This window comes from Battus philenor, unplaced genomic scaffold (genome assembly GCF_028537555.1).
Source record: "Battus philenor isolate CCGP_79_NKW_IND1 unplaced genomic scaffold, ilBatPhil1.0.hap1 SCAF_4, whole genome shotgun sequence".
In the NCBI taxonomy this organism is placed as follows: Eukaryota; Metazoa; Arthropoda; class Insecta; order Lepidoptera; family Papilionidae; genus Battus; species Battus philenor.
In genome coordinates this window covers 10,895,878-10,914,660 of record NW_027181704.1, presented here as the reverse complement: position 1 = coordinate 10,914,660, position 18,783 = coordinate 10,895,878, and the positions used below count along the sequence as shown (strand labels likewise).

Genomic DNA, 18,783 nt, shown 5'->3' with positions numbered 1-18,783 from the left:
ATTTCATAGAATTAACAAATTGTTGAACTGTTGTATTGCGATTTAGGGATACGCCCGGTTCTAGTGTGCAGGCCAGTGGTACCGGTCGGATTATGACAATATGACCCAAGATATATATTACCTGTTGACTTATGCCTCAGGGTACTAGCTTATGTAATAATAGTAATTAAACGAGTTTGAAGAAGAAGATCTTTGACCTACGGACCCGGGGTATTCTTAACAAAATCATCTGTCCACTTAGTGAATGGAAGTCCTATGCTACGCTTACTGGTCAAAAACTTATGTCTTCAACAGCCGTAAGTTTTATGCGTTATATAACCTGTCACTGGCTCTTCAATTTACCAATTCACTGGGACGTTGTAACGGTTCCTGCTGTGGGTGGTAAGGTGAAAATAAACAACGAACTTGGCTATAGATGAAAAATGTATTTCTATTAAAAGTGTAGTGGGCAGAAGGCCTGGTCTGATTTTTCATCGCAGGGCGATATTCCCCTGATGGTAATGGTAAGCAGCCGCACAATCTCCCAGGACAGCTCAGGCAGCAGCAGGTCGAAACTAGGAGTGCCAGTAGATAGGATATGTTCGTGCCGGTGCGAGGTACGAATAGATTTAACTTCAACCAAAAAATATTTCAACAATATAATCCCACAAAGCTGGAATACTCCGCACTGGGACATGGCAAACGAAATTTGTAAAAAAAAAAACGAAATTCAATAAAAAACAATAATCAATGTGATCGTTAAGGCTGCAAGTGAAGTTTTGTTGTATTAATTTCACTTATTTACTTTTCACATTTTTCAAAGAGAAAAATATTAAGAGCAATTAAGACGAACACACGACGAAATTATTCTTGCAGGCGCTTACAATTTTATTTTAATATAAAATAATCACGAATGGTGTTAAAACATGAAAGACAAGCTGGAACTTTGTAAAATTTTTCTTTCATTTTTATTCGGAATGGATATACACTGTTCCCTTATTGTCATTTATAAATTTGCAGGCTGCAACATGGAAGGCGCTTAGTTTAAACCTCATTTACGTAACTTACCTTAAAATTTCTTTAGGAACCACGGTTTAAGTCGATGTATCACATGAGATATTGTCAAATTGAGAAGTGAGGTAGATTTGGGCTTTCTAAACGGGACCTCGGCTAGAGCAGTCATTCTATACCCGTTTAGCATTTCAACTCAAGGCACCTGATAAGATCGGGCCTCTGTTAGCCAGGCAACCTTCCTTAATCTGCCAAAATTATTATAGCTTCGGAAAGTGCTAACGTCGGGAGAAGAAGTGACGGAAGAAAATCTACCAACGATTTCATTTGGGATGAATGGGATGTGTCTATACCTTCATATTATTAATCAACCTTGGCGGAGAAGGCGTCATCTTTGTAATTGTCGACTCGTCATGCAAACTGTCAAGAGCTAGTCTCGTCTTTAGAAGCCTGACATTTGAACATTCAAATGAGGAATGGAGGAAGGAAGGCCTGGAGGAGTTATTTTGTAGAACCTGTGACCAAACAATTCGAATGAATTAAAAATAGAGGAACACAGTTCTAGTATGAATTGTAACATGGTAACTTAACCAAACCAAAACCAAAAGTTATAATCTTACATGGCTGATGATATTGGATTACTGTAACAATCACAAGTCACAAGTGTGATTTATTAAAGAAAAACCTATGCGTTTTAGGTATACTAACATTATTCTCCAGAAAGAGCTTTCGCTCGCAACCGATTATATAACTGTCCCTGACTCTCCACTCTTTATATCTCCATCAATATTTTGAACAGATTTTTTGAAAGACTTCTTACTTTCAAAAGTTTCAGGCCTGTTGAAGTCCTGTGGAAAAAAAGGTTACATATATTTGTGAGTGATCACTTTATGTATTTATTTAATTAGGTCGGAGAAAATGTAACACAGACAAAACAAAAAATAGGAATAGTTGGTATTAACAGAATATATATATATATATATATATATATATATATATATATTTATACACATATATATATATATATATATATATATATATTTATACACATATATATATATATATATCTCTGTTGTTAAAACGGTTGTTCAGTGTTTATAGCTGTGGTAATCATAGTGTTTTAATATTCGTACCTAATTAATAATAATTAAACGTTTCGCTGAGCTCTCAGCATTGCTTGGCTTTTCACTTAGAAAAGCTGTTGTTGAATGTAAGTAATAATTTAATATATAAAGTTACAACTATGTGCGTGTGTATTTTATAAGAGCCCGTACGTTAACGGTTGTTATTGGAGTCAAGGGCCGATGTTCTAGGTGAATGTACTGGTAATATACTAAAACTCAAAATACAGGGAAGACCTGTTTTATTTGGCACAATTAAAAAGGTGAGTTTGGATGTCTCCAAATGATGCGTTTATCTGATGTAAATAAAGCGGGCTAATATTTTTGGGACAATGAAACCAGTTTATACATTAGAAATATTCTCGGACCGTTTGTCATAAATGGCTCTTCAACTTTATCTAATCAACGGTTATCGGAATATAACGTACATATTTTTTTTATTATCGTTTTAAATGTTTGTCGTAAAGGTTATATTCGTGTACTTAATAGACATTTATATTATAACACGTTAATGAATAATATAACAATCTACTACCTTATAATATTTTTTACTACCTTCGAAGGTATAGCCTCGACAAAAGTACTTCGGCTTCGTGTGCTGCGCTATGGAAGATTAAGGAAATTTATTGATAAAATGCATTGACCTTCTAATGAAAAATAAACACACGTTCAATATTATATGACATATCAGCTGGGCTTTAAGGTTTTGGATCGGAGACCACGGACAAGCGCGATGTAAGACGTCCATCAACAAGGTCAGATATGTAGGATAGACCTTGTTAAGATACTCAGAAGACAGAAGCTGGATGCAGACCGCTTACAACAAGTCTTATTAAAAAACTGTGAGGAAGGTCTATGTCCAACATGGACATCCTATGTCTGTTATAATAAAAAGCACTGAGGTAGATAGCTTAGGATAGGTTAGGCGTTTTACAGTCATCTGGCTGTACTAACTTTACTTGTCTTTTACTTTACAGAAAACGCATAATCATTCGAAAAACGAATATTTAAATGTATCGAAACTTGGCAATGATGTCGCTTGATAATTTTCTTTTATTTTAGGCTTTGTCTAACAGAAAGTTCATATACATAAATCTGTGTTGTTGTAACTGTTTAAAGGATGTGTTGTTACGGAGTTTCTTCTTGCTTCTTTTCTACAACTATAACTGTGCGAAGCAGTGCAGAGTTAAAAAAAGTCTTTTTAAAATAAATTGACGAATTATAAGGGTCTTGTTAAAATTAATTACGTTTTTTTTTATTTTAAATACATTTTTTCTTTATCTCTAAAACATGGTTACGAAAAATCTGCATTTTGGATTTTTGTCGCCGTTACAAAACAGTTATCGGCTTGATTACCGTGACCTTAATACGAGTACAATGTTTTTTTTTCACCTGCTTCACTTCTTTAAAAATTAAGATAATATTTGTCAAAGTCATACAAGGTTTATTGGAAGGAACGAAGTAAATATCTTTTTATGGAGATTTAATTTAATAATATGTTTAATTTTATTTGTAAAAATTTAGTTTAATGCTGACATAATTTTGGCCAGGGAGGTGTAAACCAACAATAATCTATATGTACAGTACCCGGCAGTAAATATTGCACATCGACCTTTGGTATTTAAATTTGGGCGACGTTGTATGAAACTTGTGAAAATGCGTATTATGTTTTGCTGTTGACGAGTCCAATTATAAAGTCAAATGCGGTGAAGTTAAAAGTGGCATTGCCGTAAATGTATTCATATATTTTAATCTAATTGGTTTGTTAAAAACAGAAAAATAGAACTTATTAATGAAATATTTTGATTTATAAAACACTTTTAAAACAAGATGCTTAAAACTTCATTTGTTAACATTTAAACAAAGGCGCCCTTGATCTGCTCGCGAGAAAAGTTCATTATAATATAATTGAAAGTTAAGTAAGCTCTTCAACGTTGTACGCGTATTAAGGTATTTACGAATGATAAGATAAATCGTAATCAAATAGTCTGTTGGGAGTAACATTGTTAGTCGCGTCGATTCAACCAAGTCGAGACAGTGTTACAAGTGGATCCAGTCAGAATGGACCCGACCTCGGCGCCTGAGTTAGAGAAAATTAACAAAAGTGTTGAAAATGGGAACTGTGTGACAAAGGAGGATTATTATACCGAAGAGCGTTCGCCTTTTAAAAGACAGGTTTGTTTCAATTCACGTTGTTTAAATTAAACGTAAAAAGTGAAAAAAATACATATGCAAATTATTCTTATTTAATTACATATTGAAGATGATTTTTCGAATCATTAGGTAATTTGAATTTTAGTATAAATCGCAATTTGAAATTAAAAAAAGTTATATAATCGATTTTATCTAATTTCGTTCTAACGTCCTAGAAGTTATCAACTTACGTTAAGATAAAATCTTTTAAACAGACAGGAATGCATGTAGATAATCATTTAGGAGAAGTGCTCAATCGTTTATTTTACGATATTGTTAATGACATTTGTATAAATAAAAGTAAACAATTGACAGATAAAACTGTCAATTTTTTTTAAAATTTGTAATAATGTAATTTGGTCTTGTTAATAATCGAAGAACAATATTAGAATTTTATGAAAAATATCTCTTAGTTCAATTAAAATTTATATATTTTTTTGATTATTAACATATTCGTAAACAAAGATAGGTGTGCGTGAACTAAACTACCTTTTTCGAAACGAATTTTTATTTACCTACAACGTCAAGGTTTTCGTTTTGTATTTTTTAAAAGCTACAATTGACTGCAACTGGTTTAACTGGTTTAATTGTAGATATATATTTAAAATATTCACCGATTGTTTGTATAAATAACTAGTAATAAATTAAAGTTAAAACCTAATTAATATTACAAGAACGTGATTACAAAATGTATGTAATCTGTATTTACGAAGCGTGATGCGAGATACAAAGTAATAATTGATATTATTAACGTAATGTATTTGAACAGAGTCGTAGTTTTGTGTCCGTTAGCTTGCTTTGGCTTTACTTTTATTAAACCTGTTGAGAAGTTACTGTTTTGGATTTATCGTACATTATGTAAGATTATTAAAGGAAAAAGTGTAACAAATATTTATTATTTAGAAGAGGCTTTGGTAATACTTTACAAAAGTCAAGGCATTGATATATCGTAAATTTAAATATATATTTATTCATAGATAACTGCAAAGTTCGAAATTTTGAACGAAAAGAACCTTACAAGTAATTCGATAGCTAATCTCTTGTCACCTTAAAATTAATAATATACTAATCCCTAGCATGTTCACCTCCCATGTAATTTTTAATACAATAATAGGCCTTATTATTCAATCTTGCATACATAAGATTTAAATTTTTTAATAACTTAATTTAAAATTGCTGATTATAAACTGTATTCTGATTTAAAACTTCTTGTCCGAGCAATCGATTGAAAAGATTTAATGAATTGTGTTACACCCTAAAACTCAGCCTGACGACAACCTAAAATTGTAGTTTATAAAAATCAACGGAAAATTACGTATCTAACTGACTACGCCTATATTTTCCATACAAATTTTGACAACAGGTTCTGTGTTTACCATATATCTTTTGAATAAAATGTTTCATGTCATCTAAAAATTAGATAAGACCAATTTTTGTTATATAGGCCGATTGATTATGGTCATAAAGCTTCATTTAAAAAGAAGAAAAGAGAGAACGTATAGCTCATATGCAGTAAAAAGCTTGAAAGGTTTACATATTTGCAAAAACACTGTAAAAAGTGATTACTCTGTAATTTAAAATATTCTTTTACTTTTGCTTCAGACTCAGTAAATAACTATTCATTTTAATATGCCTTAGTATTAGCCTTTCGAATTTTTCAAAACGCTTCTTTTACTATATGTGCTATTATTACGTCATAAATTATTTTTGGAAACAAGTTTATTATTGGACCAAACTGCTTTTGACTACTAGTTTATATTGAATCAAAGAACACGCTTACAACGTCGAAATGCAAAACTATAAAAATATTCCATCGCTATTAAAGCTAAAAATAACGTTAGAAAGTAGATTCATTAGTAGTTATTGTTTTAAAACTAGAAGACGATATAATATCATATCTGTTTGTGAAACACGATACGATTATAATTGTATATAGGAAGAAAAAAATATAACCTATTTATACTTGTGATTGACATTGTGATATTGTGGTTGACATATGAACGCATCAATCTAATTCAAGGATTTGTAAATAATACAACTTAAAATAAAATATATCATAGTATATTAAGCTTCCCCTTGTTACTATGGTAACATTAATCTTTGTTAGCAAGCTATAATGAATATACATTATTGTACCGGGCGTATGGATTAAAATAAATAGCTTGCAGCCCCAAGTTCAATGAATCTGTTTATGCCGAAAAGGGTTAAAATTAGTGAATATATACAAATTAGTCATTAATAAAATTGTCGTTTTAAGCCTATAAACGCCTACGGCAGGCATGAGGCCCTAAAGATATCTATCGGGGGGATATATCATAATCGCCATGCTTGACAGGCAGGTTGGCGATCGCACTGTGGTTTTATGGCAAATGATACGCACAGGACGCTTCTGCCTATCCTATGGAAACTTGTTAATGACCAATGGAAATGCTATATAATCAATATACAAAGTTTGCATTACATATGATTATATCATCGGAATCTAACCTATGATCTAAGATCCTACGTCTCACTACTTTACCACTGGGCAATCGATGTTACATAAATTATTCCTTAGCGGAAAAATAATTTTATCTAACCTCTTTGTATATCATTGTATTACTTTATGTAGGTCTTAATCTTTAGTCATAAGGTTAACGGCCTGTATCATACAGTTCATGTGCGATTTAAAAAAAATATTTAAAGTCACTGGAAGTTCAAAACTGTAACAATTGACTATTATTTACGTTATACAAAGATAAGAAATTCGTAAAACGGAGACGTTTACCTTATGGCACATTTTACCAACCGACCATTTAATAATGCAGAGTTCCCATAGACAGAAAACTACTTCTTTTCGTAAAACACTAATGCGCTTTCTTGCTCCTGCTACAAAAAAGGATTAGTGAGAACAGCAACACGTCACTGATAAACAGTAACGTAGGCAGGCCTGCGTTTTTCAAGTATTGCATACCGATAATCGAGGATGTAATTTATAGGAATAAAGGTGAAAATGGTACAGGTCGGGTAAGAAATAACAGGAATAGGAAAAAAAAAAACACAAATGTGTAATAAATAAAGCTACAATAAACAGAAACTTATATAAATACACAAATATTGTTTAATTTTGAAAGTAAATTTTATTTAGGGCCTTATATATATTATAGATAGGGTTGTAATGCCCTGTCCCATAAATACGGTAGGGGAGAGCGGGAGGACCCCAATAGCGGGGCCATTTTAAAAAAATGCGCTTTCTTGTACCATAATCACTTCAGCCGTAGGATGACCATTGCTGCACATAGGTCTCGCCTGTAGATATCCAATAGGATCTTATCTATTTAAATTAAGGGTAAACGTTCTACATTTCGCCTATCAGTCCATAGTCTCCATTCTAAAATCTTAATGGCCACCGGTCATCTGTTCTGTTCGCTGTACGACATGTTCACTGCCACTTTCACTTGCTAATCCGCAGTTTGTTTATATAGGGGTCGATCGATCAATTCGATCTTGTTTCTCCATAGCTTGTTAAGCAACTGTGATTTTGCCAATGAGAATCGCCTTCCGATCGATTTGCAATTAGAGGGATTGAAAATCAATATTATAAACATAATAATAAAAAAATATATTATTATTTCCAAGAGTACTGTAGTGATGTTAATGTTTAGAATCAAATGCTGTTGATACTCACTCAGGAACCTAATTGTTGTCATGGACGCATTATAAAACTATTTTTGAAAAGAGCAACTATTGTGTTTCTCGCCAGCTCTTCTCAGAAGAACTACCTTCCGAGCTGACGGTAGCTTCCTATAGATCTTACAATACTGACATTTTATCGAAAGTGCTTGTAAAAGCCTTTTTGAATAAAGAATATTATGATTTTGATACTATAATTATCTTAATTTGAAACGCCTCTTATTTCTTGAGTTCATGTTAAAAATACCTTAGAATAGGCTATTACTTTTTTTAAATATCATATTAAAGGACATGATAATTAGCTTGTTTTTAATTCCCAGTTGTTGTTTGAGTGAATGTTAAAAACAAGTTTGGGTAAGTTATTATTTCTTTTTGCGATGGAAAGGGTAACGTACATTAACCCTACATACAGTGAATCACACAGTCCATCGATGTTCAATAAGGAAATTATATTTCCGATATAATTATACAATATTAGATATCTCATTTTCTCTTTTTATTCTATAGAATGTAATAGTAAATTAATAAAATTGAAAATCTGATGAAAAAAGGGTAATAAATTGTTCCGTAAGGAATATTATTCATCTTTATTATTATATACAAATAAATAGAAGCTTTGCTATAGGCGTAGTACAATATTTAATGCAATTTAGAAAATCAAATAATTAATGTAAATTTGTGATAATTTACAAGACTAAGTCTGATTGTGTACCTATGAGTGAGCAATGTGATTAACAATGTTATGCACCAAAATATTGATCATGGTTATATAATAACATAAAATATGTACAAAGAAATTGTATTTGCAATATTCAAAATTACCTGCTAGTATTTTAAAATTATTCTCTAACCTCATATAAGTTTCTATTTAAAAATGGACGTCAACATAGATGATTTATTTATTTTTAAAATAGTCAAGTTAACTAGAAAACGCAATCTCAAGAAGTTTTGGCCAAGCTGTAGAGGTCATAATTTAGAAATCTACATCGCTTTTCTGGATTTTCCCAAGCCTCACATATGAGTCCATTGCCTTTTGTTCTTTCTGTCCATTCTTCTTAATCTTATATAATATTGAATTACAATACTCTTAATTCCTCCAGTAACGGTTTGAATCATTTGATACAAAATTAACTGGCGTAAAAAAAAGATTAAGTAAGATTGAAAGAAATTAAACCAAAGCTAAATTTATAGATGCCAAAAAGACATGTAAATCTTTAAAGAGGAGGCTAATAAAATATAGTCTAAATTAATAACAGAGCGGTATCCCCTGAACCGGAAAAGAAAGAAAGGGAGACAATTAAAACGACGTGAATATAATCTTAAAAAAGAATGGTTCAGAATGGATGTGAACAGGGAAAGAGGAATAAGGTGAAGTATAAAGGAGGCCTTTGTCGAAGGACAAGCTGTAGTAACAAAGAACAACTAATATATACATATAAATAAACCAACGAATATATGTAAACCAACTGTAAATTACTTAATATCAATTACGTTTCACTATATCAATTGTGTGTAGAATTTTATTGTCTTTGTTTCAATTTAATCAAATTTATTTGTTGGTAGTATGAGGCTTGTTGTTGACATTGTTAACCCTTAATTAGGCGCATGGGGTCAGGGCCACTTGAAATTCAAAAAATTATGGCTTACAGTCTTCAGAGCGTACTAACGCTCTTTCTAGCTTCCTCACTCCACCCGGGGTACGCGAATTAGTCACATCCAGAACATTAACGCATATGCATGCATCGCTGTCCTTTAGAGAGCTGACCCCATGCGCCCAGTTACGTTACATTTTTTGGCGAAGGTAAGTTTTTACTTTTGTGATTTTTTTTGTGTTTATATTAGTATATTGTTTACTATTTATCTTTGTATGTGTGTATTTTGATACGGTATGATTTCTTTATGTATTTTTGAGTTTTTTCTATGCTTTTTCTTTTTTTTTTGAATTGAAATGCCTAACCACAAACTAGTATTGCAATGGCTGGATGAAGTGCTTGATGAAGAGCAAGATGTTGCTGCCTCGGATTCGCAAGACGAAACTTTAAACGATGCTGTTATTGATAGTGCTCATAATTCAGAAAGCGAAATTGAGGAGTCTGAACATATCCAAGACATCGGAAGACGGAAGATAATTATTTTTTATCTCGACATACTCAGAGAAATGGCCCGAAAGTGAAATGGTGTAAAGTACCACCATCGAACGCAGTAAGGACCCGAGCACAAAATATTATTTTATATTTACCTGGAGTATAAACATATCTGGCATTTGTCATACACAAAGCTAATATTGAGAAGACTTTGACATATTCAAGACGGATTTTCTTGAAGAAAATACCTGCGGCACTTGTGGAAGATCACCAAAAACGTCGCATACAACTACGTGCTGTACCAGCGACAACAAAAAACGGCTCTATGAAGTTTATAATGTGAACAAGGCGGTTTATCAATCGACAGCTATGCGCGGGCGCTGTTCATCATGTCCTAGAAAGGACGCCAAAAAAGTGCCAACAAAATGTTTCAAGTGTCGTAAATTTATTTGTCAGCAACACTCAAGGATTTACTGCGTCGGATGCAGAACAGAAGATTCCGCTGATGAGACTGAATAAACTTTATTTCTTAAGATGATCTCGGCTATGCCAAAAAAATTAGTTTAAAGAGAGGTTTACTGTTTTAGTTTTTTTTTTAATATTTTTAATATCATGGTAAGTATTTGTTTCTTAAAGTTAAGTATATTAAAGAACTTTATTAATTACTATAGAAATCCATTAAATTTTATTCCTTTTTGATACTCCTTTCCCAATGTTTTTTTGGGGTCATTTAAGACCCCATGCGCCTAATTGAGTGATTTTCTTAATGCGCCTAATTAAGGGTTAAGAGTCGTTGGAAGACACAGAATGCCGGCCGCTTTCATCCGGTCTTAGTGGAAATCTATGTGGGAGGCCTATGTTCAGCCGTGGACGTCTATGGCTGAACTGGTGATGAAGGATTTCTGTAAAATCGACAATATTTACCGGTATATTGTTACATCGCTAAAGCATTTCAAGCACATTTATATTGCTTTTTATTTAACTAGTTAGAAATCTCAACTTGTAACACTTGATGCCAAATTTTTACACATTTTTACACACACAAAAAGATTAGAAATTTTAAATTAGAAATGTTATTAAAGAATCATTGGTCTCTACCATCGAAGATAATATACATAACATTACGAATAATATACAGGCCGGTATCAGAAATAACTTAAAAATCTTTTGAGATATCAATTTGTACTTATTAACTTATTGTTCTCATTTCTTCATTCAAATGAAGAAATGAGTACAATAAGTTAATGAAAAATATAGAAGTAGCATATCTGTTGTACGCGTCATGGAATTGTTTTTTTTTTTTAAATATTGCGTACCTACAAGAAAAAAAATGTTGCGATAAAGAGACCGAAGTAATCCTTTATAAAATTACTATTTATGTAATCATATTATTGTTACATTTCAAGTTTAAATAGAGACATCTAAAAATACAAATTTTTAATAAGAATTGATTAAAAAAGGCGACGAAATAAATGTGGTCATTTTGACACTAAACATAAATTTTAGTGGAAAAAAACTCAAATTGTAAACTTGTTTTACAAGCATAAATTTGAAAAAGGTGCATTCCGTAAAAAATTTGAATTTTTGATAGATTTATGTGTCTTTTTGAAGACGAAAAGAAATTAATGGCAGTCAAGATGATGTTATGTAATATTGTTAATAAATACAAATAGCACAGTACAATATTAAGTGTAAAAAGTGCTCTGAATTTAACGGACAAGAATCATTGATGGACCCTAAAATTTTAGGGTAAAATAAAGTCATCTAATCAATATGTACCTCTGTGAAGAGAAAAAAAACAACTAGTAAAAGTTTCATTATAGTCTAAGAGGAGCATGAAGTAAGAGTAAAAAAGTGTAGGTAGGTTTTGAAAAATATTATCAACGTTTTTACACATTTTAGCCTTGGGACATCAACTGCTGAACATAAGCCTCCTCCATAGTTTTCCAATACAACCAATTCGAAGCAGCCTGCATCCAATAATATATAAGTAAATAACTTACAAGTTATGGTGCTAACGTTAGGCATTGAAAAAAATATTTTTCAATAAAACAAAGATACAGATCCAAGTCCTGTTGAACTTCTGTCGAGTTGTAATAAGACGTAAAAATGTATATCACAATGTAACAAAAATTAATAAGTGGCAGTTTTAAAACTCAATTAGCCTATGAATTAATATTCAATTAGCCTCTGAATTTTATAATTTACATATTTTTTTTAAGTTTATCTGGCACGTGCGCTCAAGTTTTAAGTCCAAAAAAATACATTGATTTTAAAAGCAATATAAAATACACGTGTCTGATAGAAATAATTATTAGAAATACAACAACGTTTCTAGATAATTTTACCAGTTATATTCTGTTATCTATTTTATATTGATGTAATATTTTGATCATTGGAAAACTTATGTGTAGTGTATTCAAATCTCCACATTTCATGTTTTCTGGTATAAAATATTAGATCAAGCTTAGTAAAGACACTTTATAGTTCTGTTTTAAAAGACATTCTAGGTAGTGCAATTACTGGGCCGACGGGTGTTTATCTTATGTATATTTCAAGGCAACAGAAGAGGTCGCAGCGCTACGAAGTATTATTCGTTTTAAAGTGGAAATAAGCATAAGAATCAAACATAATGTTATGCGTGATAAAGTTATCTGTTATTGGCCTGTTATACATAGATTTATTCTATTAGTATATACATACTGATTAGTTGTATATTATTATACAAATTTACTAAAAGGAGAAATTAAAACCTAGATAAGAATTTACACAAACACTTGTGTCATACACAAGTACTTGAGATAACCAGAGAAATTAGGACTAAATATGCCGACACGTTCCACTTCGTATATGGTCAAATATTTTTACCTATAGCCTATTCAATTGTGAAAACGCTTCTAATTAAAAAAATGGTTTAAGAGTATTTACGGGACAATTGATTATTTATTTATTATTATGTTTTTGTTCCTTTTCTCTCAAGTGCAAACTTCATTGAAGTAGATTTGATGTTATTATTCGTTGTTCGATTTATAAATATATATTATAAGGTTTTTATTATTGGTATGTATAAACAAATGTTTGTGTTTATTTTTATTTTTGAGTACATTATTTAAATATATCTAAAGAAACTAGTTTCTTTAATATATCTATTTTGTACGTTGCTGCGCTTATTTAACGTCGGTAAAGCAGTGGCTGTTAAACTTTGTTAAACACTTCATAGATGGCGCTGTTAATAATGGTGTCATGATGGCGTCCATTGCGGTCGTCGTTCGGTAAAGTTGGTATAGTTGGTTACTGAGATGTTAAAGTGATAATTTAAAATATTGCAAAATGAACTTTAAAAAGGAAACGGCATTTTGAACAATAAACTAAAAATGTCATTTCTATGTTTTCAGGCAGGTTAGTGGAGTAAAACATTGTGTGATTATTATTACCTACTTATCGTGTTTAAAATGTTTGAATTAAATTTCTGTTTTCAGAACAACACATTATTGTTTATCTGAAGCATATACTTACATAGTAGAGAGAAATTGTTTCATATATATATATATATATATATATATATATATATATATATATATATATATATATCATAAATATTTTAAACAATCTCGTTAATACCAGGTTTTTTTCTGATGTTGCGTGTAGAATTAAAAGTTTTGTATATCATTATCTAAATATTTAATATATGTAAATAAACCTGTGGACTATATTACCATAAATTAAAAATTAAATTATTTTTTAAAATAATTGCTTTTGATTTCTAATTTACAAGATTAAATAATTTATATCTTTGTGCTCAAGAGAGGTTTTAGAGATGGTCCAAGTATCTTTTAACTAAAGATTTATGTGCTCAAGAGCATATGAAAGCCTTACATTGCTTTTTAGGTGGCCAATTGTGAAACAGTTCTGAACCAATTTAACCCTCTTATATTAATGTCTTATGATACGAAGAATAATAACAAAGGCTTTATTAAATTAAAATGTGTGAAATAAATATTACTTATCTTAAATATGACAATAATGTTGGCATTTATTGCATTGTACTGATAACTAATATTGTTTATTCCTGAAAAAAAAATATTGATAGTGTCATCATAATTAATGGTACAGATACTCTAAGGCCTGCTTCCATTTTAATATCATAATTATTGTATACACACGTCATTTCCCAGTTTTTTTTTACAATTATGCTAAAATATAAATAATTAAACGTCTTACGGCTGAAATGATGATGATGATGATGATAGCTTAATTATGACCAGATATGATGGTAAATGGTGATGAAGCTCTTCATAGACCTCTTCGAAAGACGGACAGAGTGGTCGTTGTCATGACCCGGTCTGTCCTAATGCCCCAGCTGCTATGCTATACGTCGCCACGTGGCACGGTTCATTTACATAGTACTTAAGTATTGACTTTAGTACTGGACTTATTAGTAATAGGCTATTTCGTCTTCGCATGAAGCACTTACAATATAATAAGTAGAAAATACAACGCAAGCGAATTATTTTTTTCCACTGTAAGCTTTTGAAAAGGTACAAAGTATCAATTCAAATCCAAATTAAGAAATAAACTTAGAGATGTATACTCGCTGTAATAAGGGATCCTCCTTTGTCTGAAACATTATGGAACTGATAACTTCATCCGTTTTTCTTTGAAACTGTCATTACCTATTTGTTATATCATGTTTAAGACTCAATAAAAAATAGTAGTAGTAGAAATGGTAGCGGGCAGGTCACAAAGCACGCAGAAGAGATGGACGCTTAGGTTTTGAGATTCTCGTTTGAAGACCGCGGACTGCAAACGCAGCTTAGGATGGCCATCCACAAGACGACCTCGCTAAGGTTGTCGGAAGACGATGACTGAATACAGACCGGTTCCTAGTGGTCCTGTTGGAAATCTACACTAGAAGATTATACCTAGCAGTAGACGTTCTATGGCTAAATAGTCTGTTTCATAATTTTCACTATTGTAAAAAATATTAGTTTATTTTCACTATCCCCTGTATTAACGATTTTGTATAAGGTCTTTATAAGTAATTTTAACGTTGATTATTATTCTCATTTCAGGCTATCGTTGTACTTGGAACGTTTTTGCTATCACTAAGCGCCGGCGCCACGGCAGGCTTCTCAGCTGTTCTCATTCCTCAATTGCAACATGATAAAGGACATAAAAAGTATTCAACAGAGATGGTGTCATGGGTAGGTATGTGTTGAGAGACCAGTACTTTAAAAACATTATTTACATTATACGTTTTAAAATTTATTTCTTCTTTTTTCAGCTTCCATATCATCGTTGGCCTTATTATTTGGTAACATGATTTCGGGGTACCTAATGGACAGTTTAGGTAGAAGATTGTCACAAATGCTACTAGCGTTATTGTATATTGGAGGATGGACCATAATAGCGTTTGCAAATAGTATACATCTTATATTATTTGGAAGATTTATAACAGGTTTTTGCCAGGGCTGGCTGGGTCCTCTCGGTCCCGTGTTTGTTGGAGAAATAAGTACACCAGCGTATAGAGGATTGTTTTTGGCAAGTTTATCGCTTAGCATTGCTTCTGGTGTCTTCATGTCTCACCTGTTTGGTACATTTCTTCGTTGGAATTATGCGGCTTTACTTTGTGGATGTTTTCCATTAATCGGAAGTATTATTTTGTATTACGCGCCTGAATCGCCGGCATGGTTTGCGTCGAAGAATCAAATAGAAAAATGTATAAAATCATTCCAATGGTACAGAGGAACTAGTCCTGCTATGAAAACCGAACTAGATAAAATGATATTGGAGCAAACGAAAAAAGTGGATAAACGAAATAAATTTGAAACGTTAAAAGAAAATTTGAAGAAACCGGAATTTTGGAAGCCTTTATGTATAATGCTAATTTTCTTTGCAATTACGCAACTTTCGGGTATAAATGTATTTTGCGCTTACACTACTGAGATTATGGAAGTCTTATTAGGTAGTAAATCTAACACGTACGCTGCCATGTTGGGTATAGATATTTTACGTTGCGTGGCTTTAGTAACGGCTTGTATAATGCTGCGAAGGCTTGGTCGTAGACCAATTGCGTTATTCAGTGGAACTTTTACATCTTTATCTTTAATCATTTTGTCAATATATTTGTACTTAGTAGAAATACGGATAATACGACACGTCTCTCCGTTAATATCTTTAGGATTGACAGCGACATACATTGTGGTGTCAAACGTAGGAATAGCTCCTCTTCCTTGGAATATGGTGGGTGAAGTTTTTGCAACTGAAACAAAGGGTATAGGTTCCGGTTTAAGTGTTATGATGACATCTATATCGTTCTTTGGGACAGTAAAAACAGCGCCAGCGATGTTCGAAACTGTAGGACACCATGGCACGTATTTATTTTATGGAATATCAACTTTATTGGGAACAGTTTTTCTTTACTTCTGTCTTCCAGAAACGAAGGGCAAAACACTATTACAAATCGAAGAGCGTTTCAGATCAGGTAAAAAGACGAAAGTAAAAGAAACAATTGATCTTACAGCTGTATGAGAGTGAGGTCAATGTTATTATGTCAGAGTGATTAGATAGTTCTTTCCAAGTTCAGTTTCGCGTTGAATGTCTGATAAGGAAGTTATGATATTACAACATGTATTTGATTAGAGCAAAGGTCTTTGTTATACTCATTAACAGTAATATTATAATTAATTTACTTAAATATTTTGTTTAATAGTACTTCTTTCCATAGTCAAATGAGAGCTGTATAATTATTTATATTTAAATATGCTTTTAGAATGTGATTTTATATAGGACATTACACAGGATCTAGATAACAGTTTAATATGCTTGACATTATTATCAACAATTTTTATCAACATCAAAATGAATCGACAAAAGATTTAAATTTTGATTCTATTTTAAAACATTAGAAATACAATTAGTGAAAAATATATCCCAATGATATTAATTTCACGTTTCTGAAATCCCCCTTCTCCTTTTCTAAATTTTTCGTAGTCATACCAATTTACATTTTCTGTGACTATTCCTGGAAATAAAACGTTATGAAAGAGTTAGAATCCGGCTTATTTTGGGGAAAATAAAAGGTAATCTTACAAAAACTTTGATTTTCTAAAATCAAATAAATTTATTAATATCTCAAACAGAGATACCTATTATCAGCATTGAAGTATCTTCACGGTGATTTCTAGGTTATCTTCTGTTATCACCCGTTCCCCGAGTCACCTTTTACCACTTTAAGCGATTTCTAGTCCCCTTTCAGCTTAGAGCCTTTTTATTTTCATTACATGTGATCATTTAATGTCGACAAAATTTTACATGTTACATTGATATAACTTTAAGTAGTCAGTTACTCGGCACTTGTCAATGTTTAAGTAGGGACATTTCCGCACATGTTAACTAAAGGGTCTCATTGATGCACCCTGCGTAGTAAAAACAGCGAGCCTATTTCACGGTCCGTTGAGACCGGACAAGTGGCACGCGTCGGTAACTAAATTACGGCCATCTTCCTGTTGTGACACGTGGATATGGCTCAACATGTCTAGACGATTTACTAAACATCTGTGAAGTACTTTTTTGGCACACCGAAGTTCCCACGTTGGAACGCGGCGTTTTTGTTTTACATTGACAAAAAATAACTAGGAAAACATCTGGAGAGTGGATATAGTTATTTCTGGCGTCGGATATTTGTGTATTATGTTAAGAGAAAGGAAGTTATTAATACGGCATGATTATGGAAAATATATTAAATTATTATTTCGAAGACGCATGCGTTACTCTATGTAAACTTTAGATAATTGATTTAAGTAATGATCTCTTCATAGCAATTAATATTTAGTCTAATGTTTTATCTTCGAAATAATAATAAATTGTATTACTTGTAAATGATAGCACTGCTAATAGCGTATTTGTGTCATATATCCGTTTATTACAAATAATAATTACGTATTAGTAAAGATAAATAGATAACAAGGTTTACAATAAGTACTTGAATCGAATGTAGGGCATTTACTTGCGATAACAAACAAACCAATCGTTCCTTTAACTACTTATTCTTTTGTGTAAGATTTTAAAATAAAGCATTGTAAAGGAACGTCATGAGATTACCTTTATTTACACGTCAATTGATTTAATGTTAGCTGATCTTTTTGTACTCTTGCATATCAACTGCATCGTAAACTTGCATTGGTTGAGTTCGAACGGAACGAATGTTTAATATTTTATTAGACACGTGGCTGAGCGGAAGTGGTACACGTGGCATCAATTATAGGTGGAATGATATAAAAAAAAAACTTCTTGGGATCAATGAAATTTCCCCTTCATGGGAGGAGTAGCCGGCGATAAAATGAATAGAAATTCGACCGAAGCGCAATCCTTCCGAAGCGTAATAACGAATTTATTTTTGTTTGTTTTTAAGAATTTTTTACATTTTTTTAATTTTTTACATTTCTTCCTAAGATCATTTTTGTATTCTAAGAGAAAGATATTACAGTAGTTTGCGATCGAATAAAGTTACTTAATAACAGCAATTTAGTTTATTTATTTAAGACCTTTAATATTAATATTATAGAATTTTCAAACCTTACAATCTTTTCAAATAATACTTGTAGTAAAAATAATTATTAACAGAAGTAAGTATTATTTGTATGTACTTGATGAAGTTAATTATTTTTCTTTATTTTTTACACAGGGCATGCCAAGTTTCAACACGATTGAAATATATATAG

General features: G+C 31.7%; 1 protein-coding gene across 2 annotated transcripts; it reads left to right on the top strand.

Annotated features, from left to right (window-relative positions):
• Window positions 1-4,119: 4,119 nt before the first annotated feature.
• Window positions 4,120-18,577, top strand: LOC137929056 (facilitated trehalose transporter Tret1-like). 2 transcript variants are annotated; one of them, XM_068772116.1, is made up of 3 exons: window positions 4,120-4,286; window positions 15,133-15,268; window positions 15,345-18,577. In XM_068772116.1, the coding sequence occupies exons 1-3, from the start codon at window positions 4,173-4,175 to the stop codon at window positions 16,589-16,591; spliced, it is 1,497 nt and encodes a 498-aa protein (XP_068628217.1). In that variant the 5' UTR covers window positions 4,120-4,172; the 3' UTR covers window positions 16,592-18,577. The 2 variants fall into 2 exon arrangements, with proteins under 2 accessions (XP_068628217.1, XP_068628218.1); XM_068772117.1 differs by lacking the exon at window positions 4,120-4,286 and having other exon boundaries at window positions 15,194-15,264.
• Window positions 18,578-18,783: the final 206 nt, after the last annotated feature.

Coding starts and splice junctions, on each gene's coding strand:
- LOC137929056 (XM_068772116.1), top strand. CDS start 4,173: ATGGACCCGACCTCGGCGCCTGAGTTAGAGAAAATTAACAAAAGTGTT. Junction 4,287..15,132: donor GTTCGCCTTTTAAAAGACAG/GTTTGTTTCAAT, acceptor TTCTCATTTCAG/GCTATCGTTGTACTTGGAAC. Junction 15,269..15,344: donor AGAGATGGTGTCATGGGTAG/GTATGTGTTGAG, acceptor TTCTTTTTTCAG/CTTCCATATCATCGTTGGCC.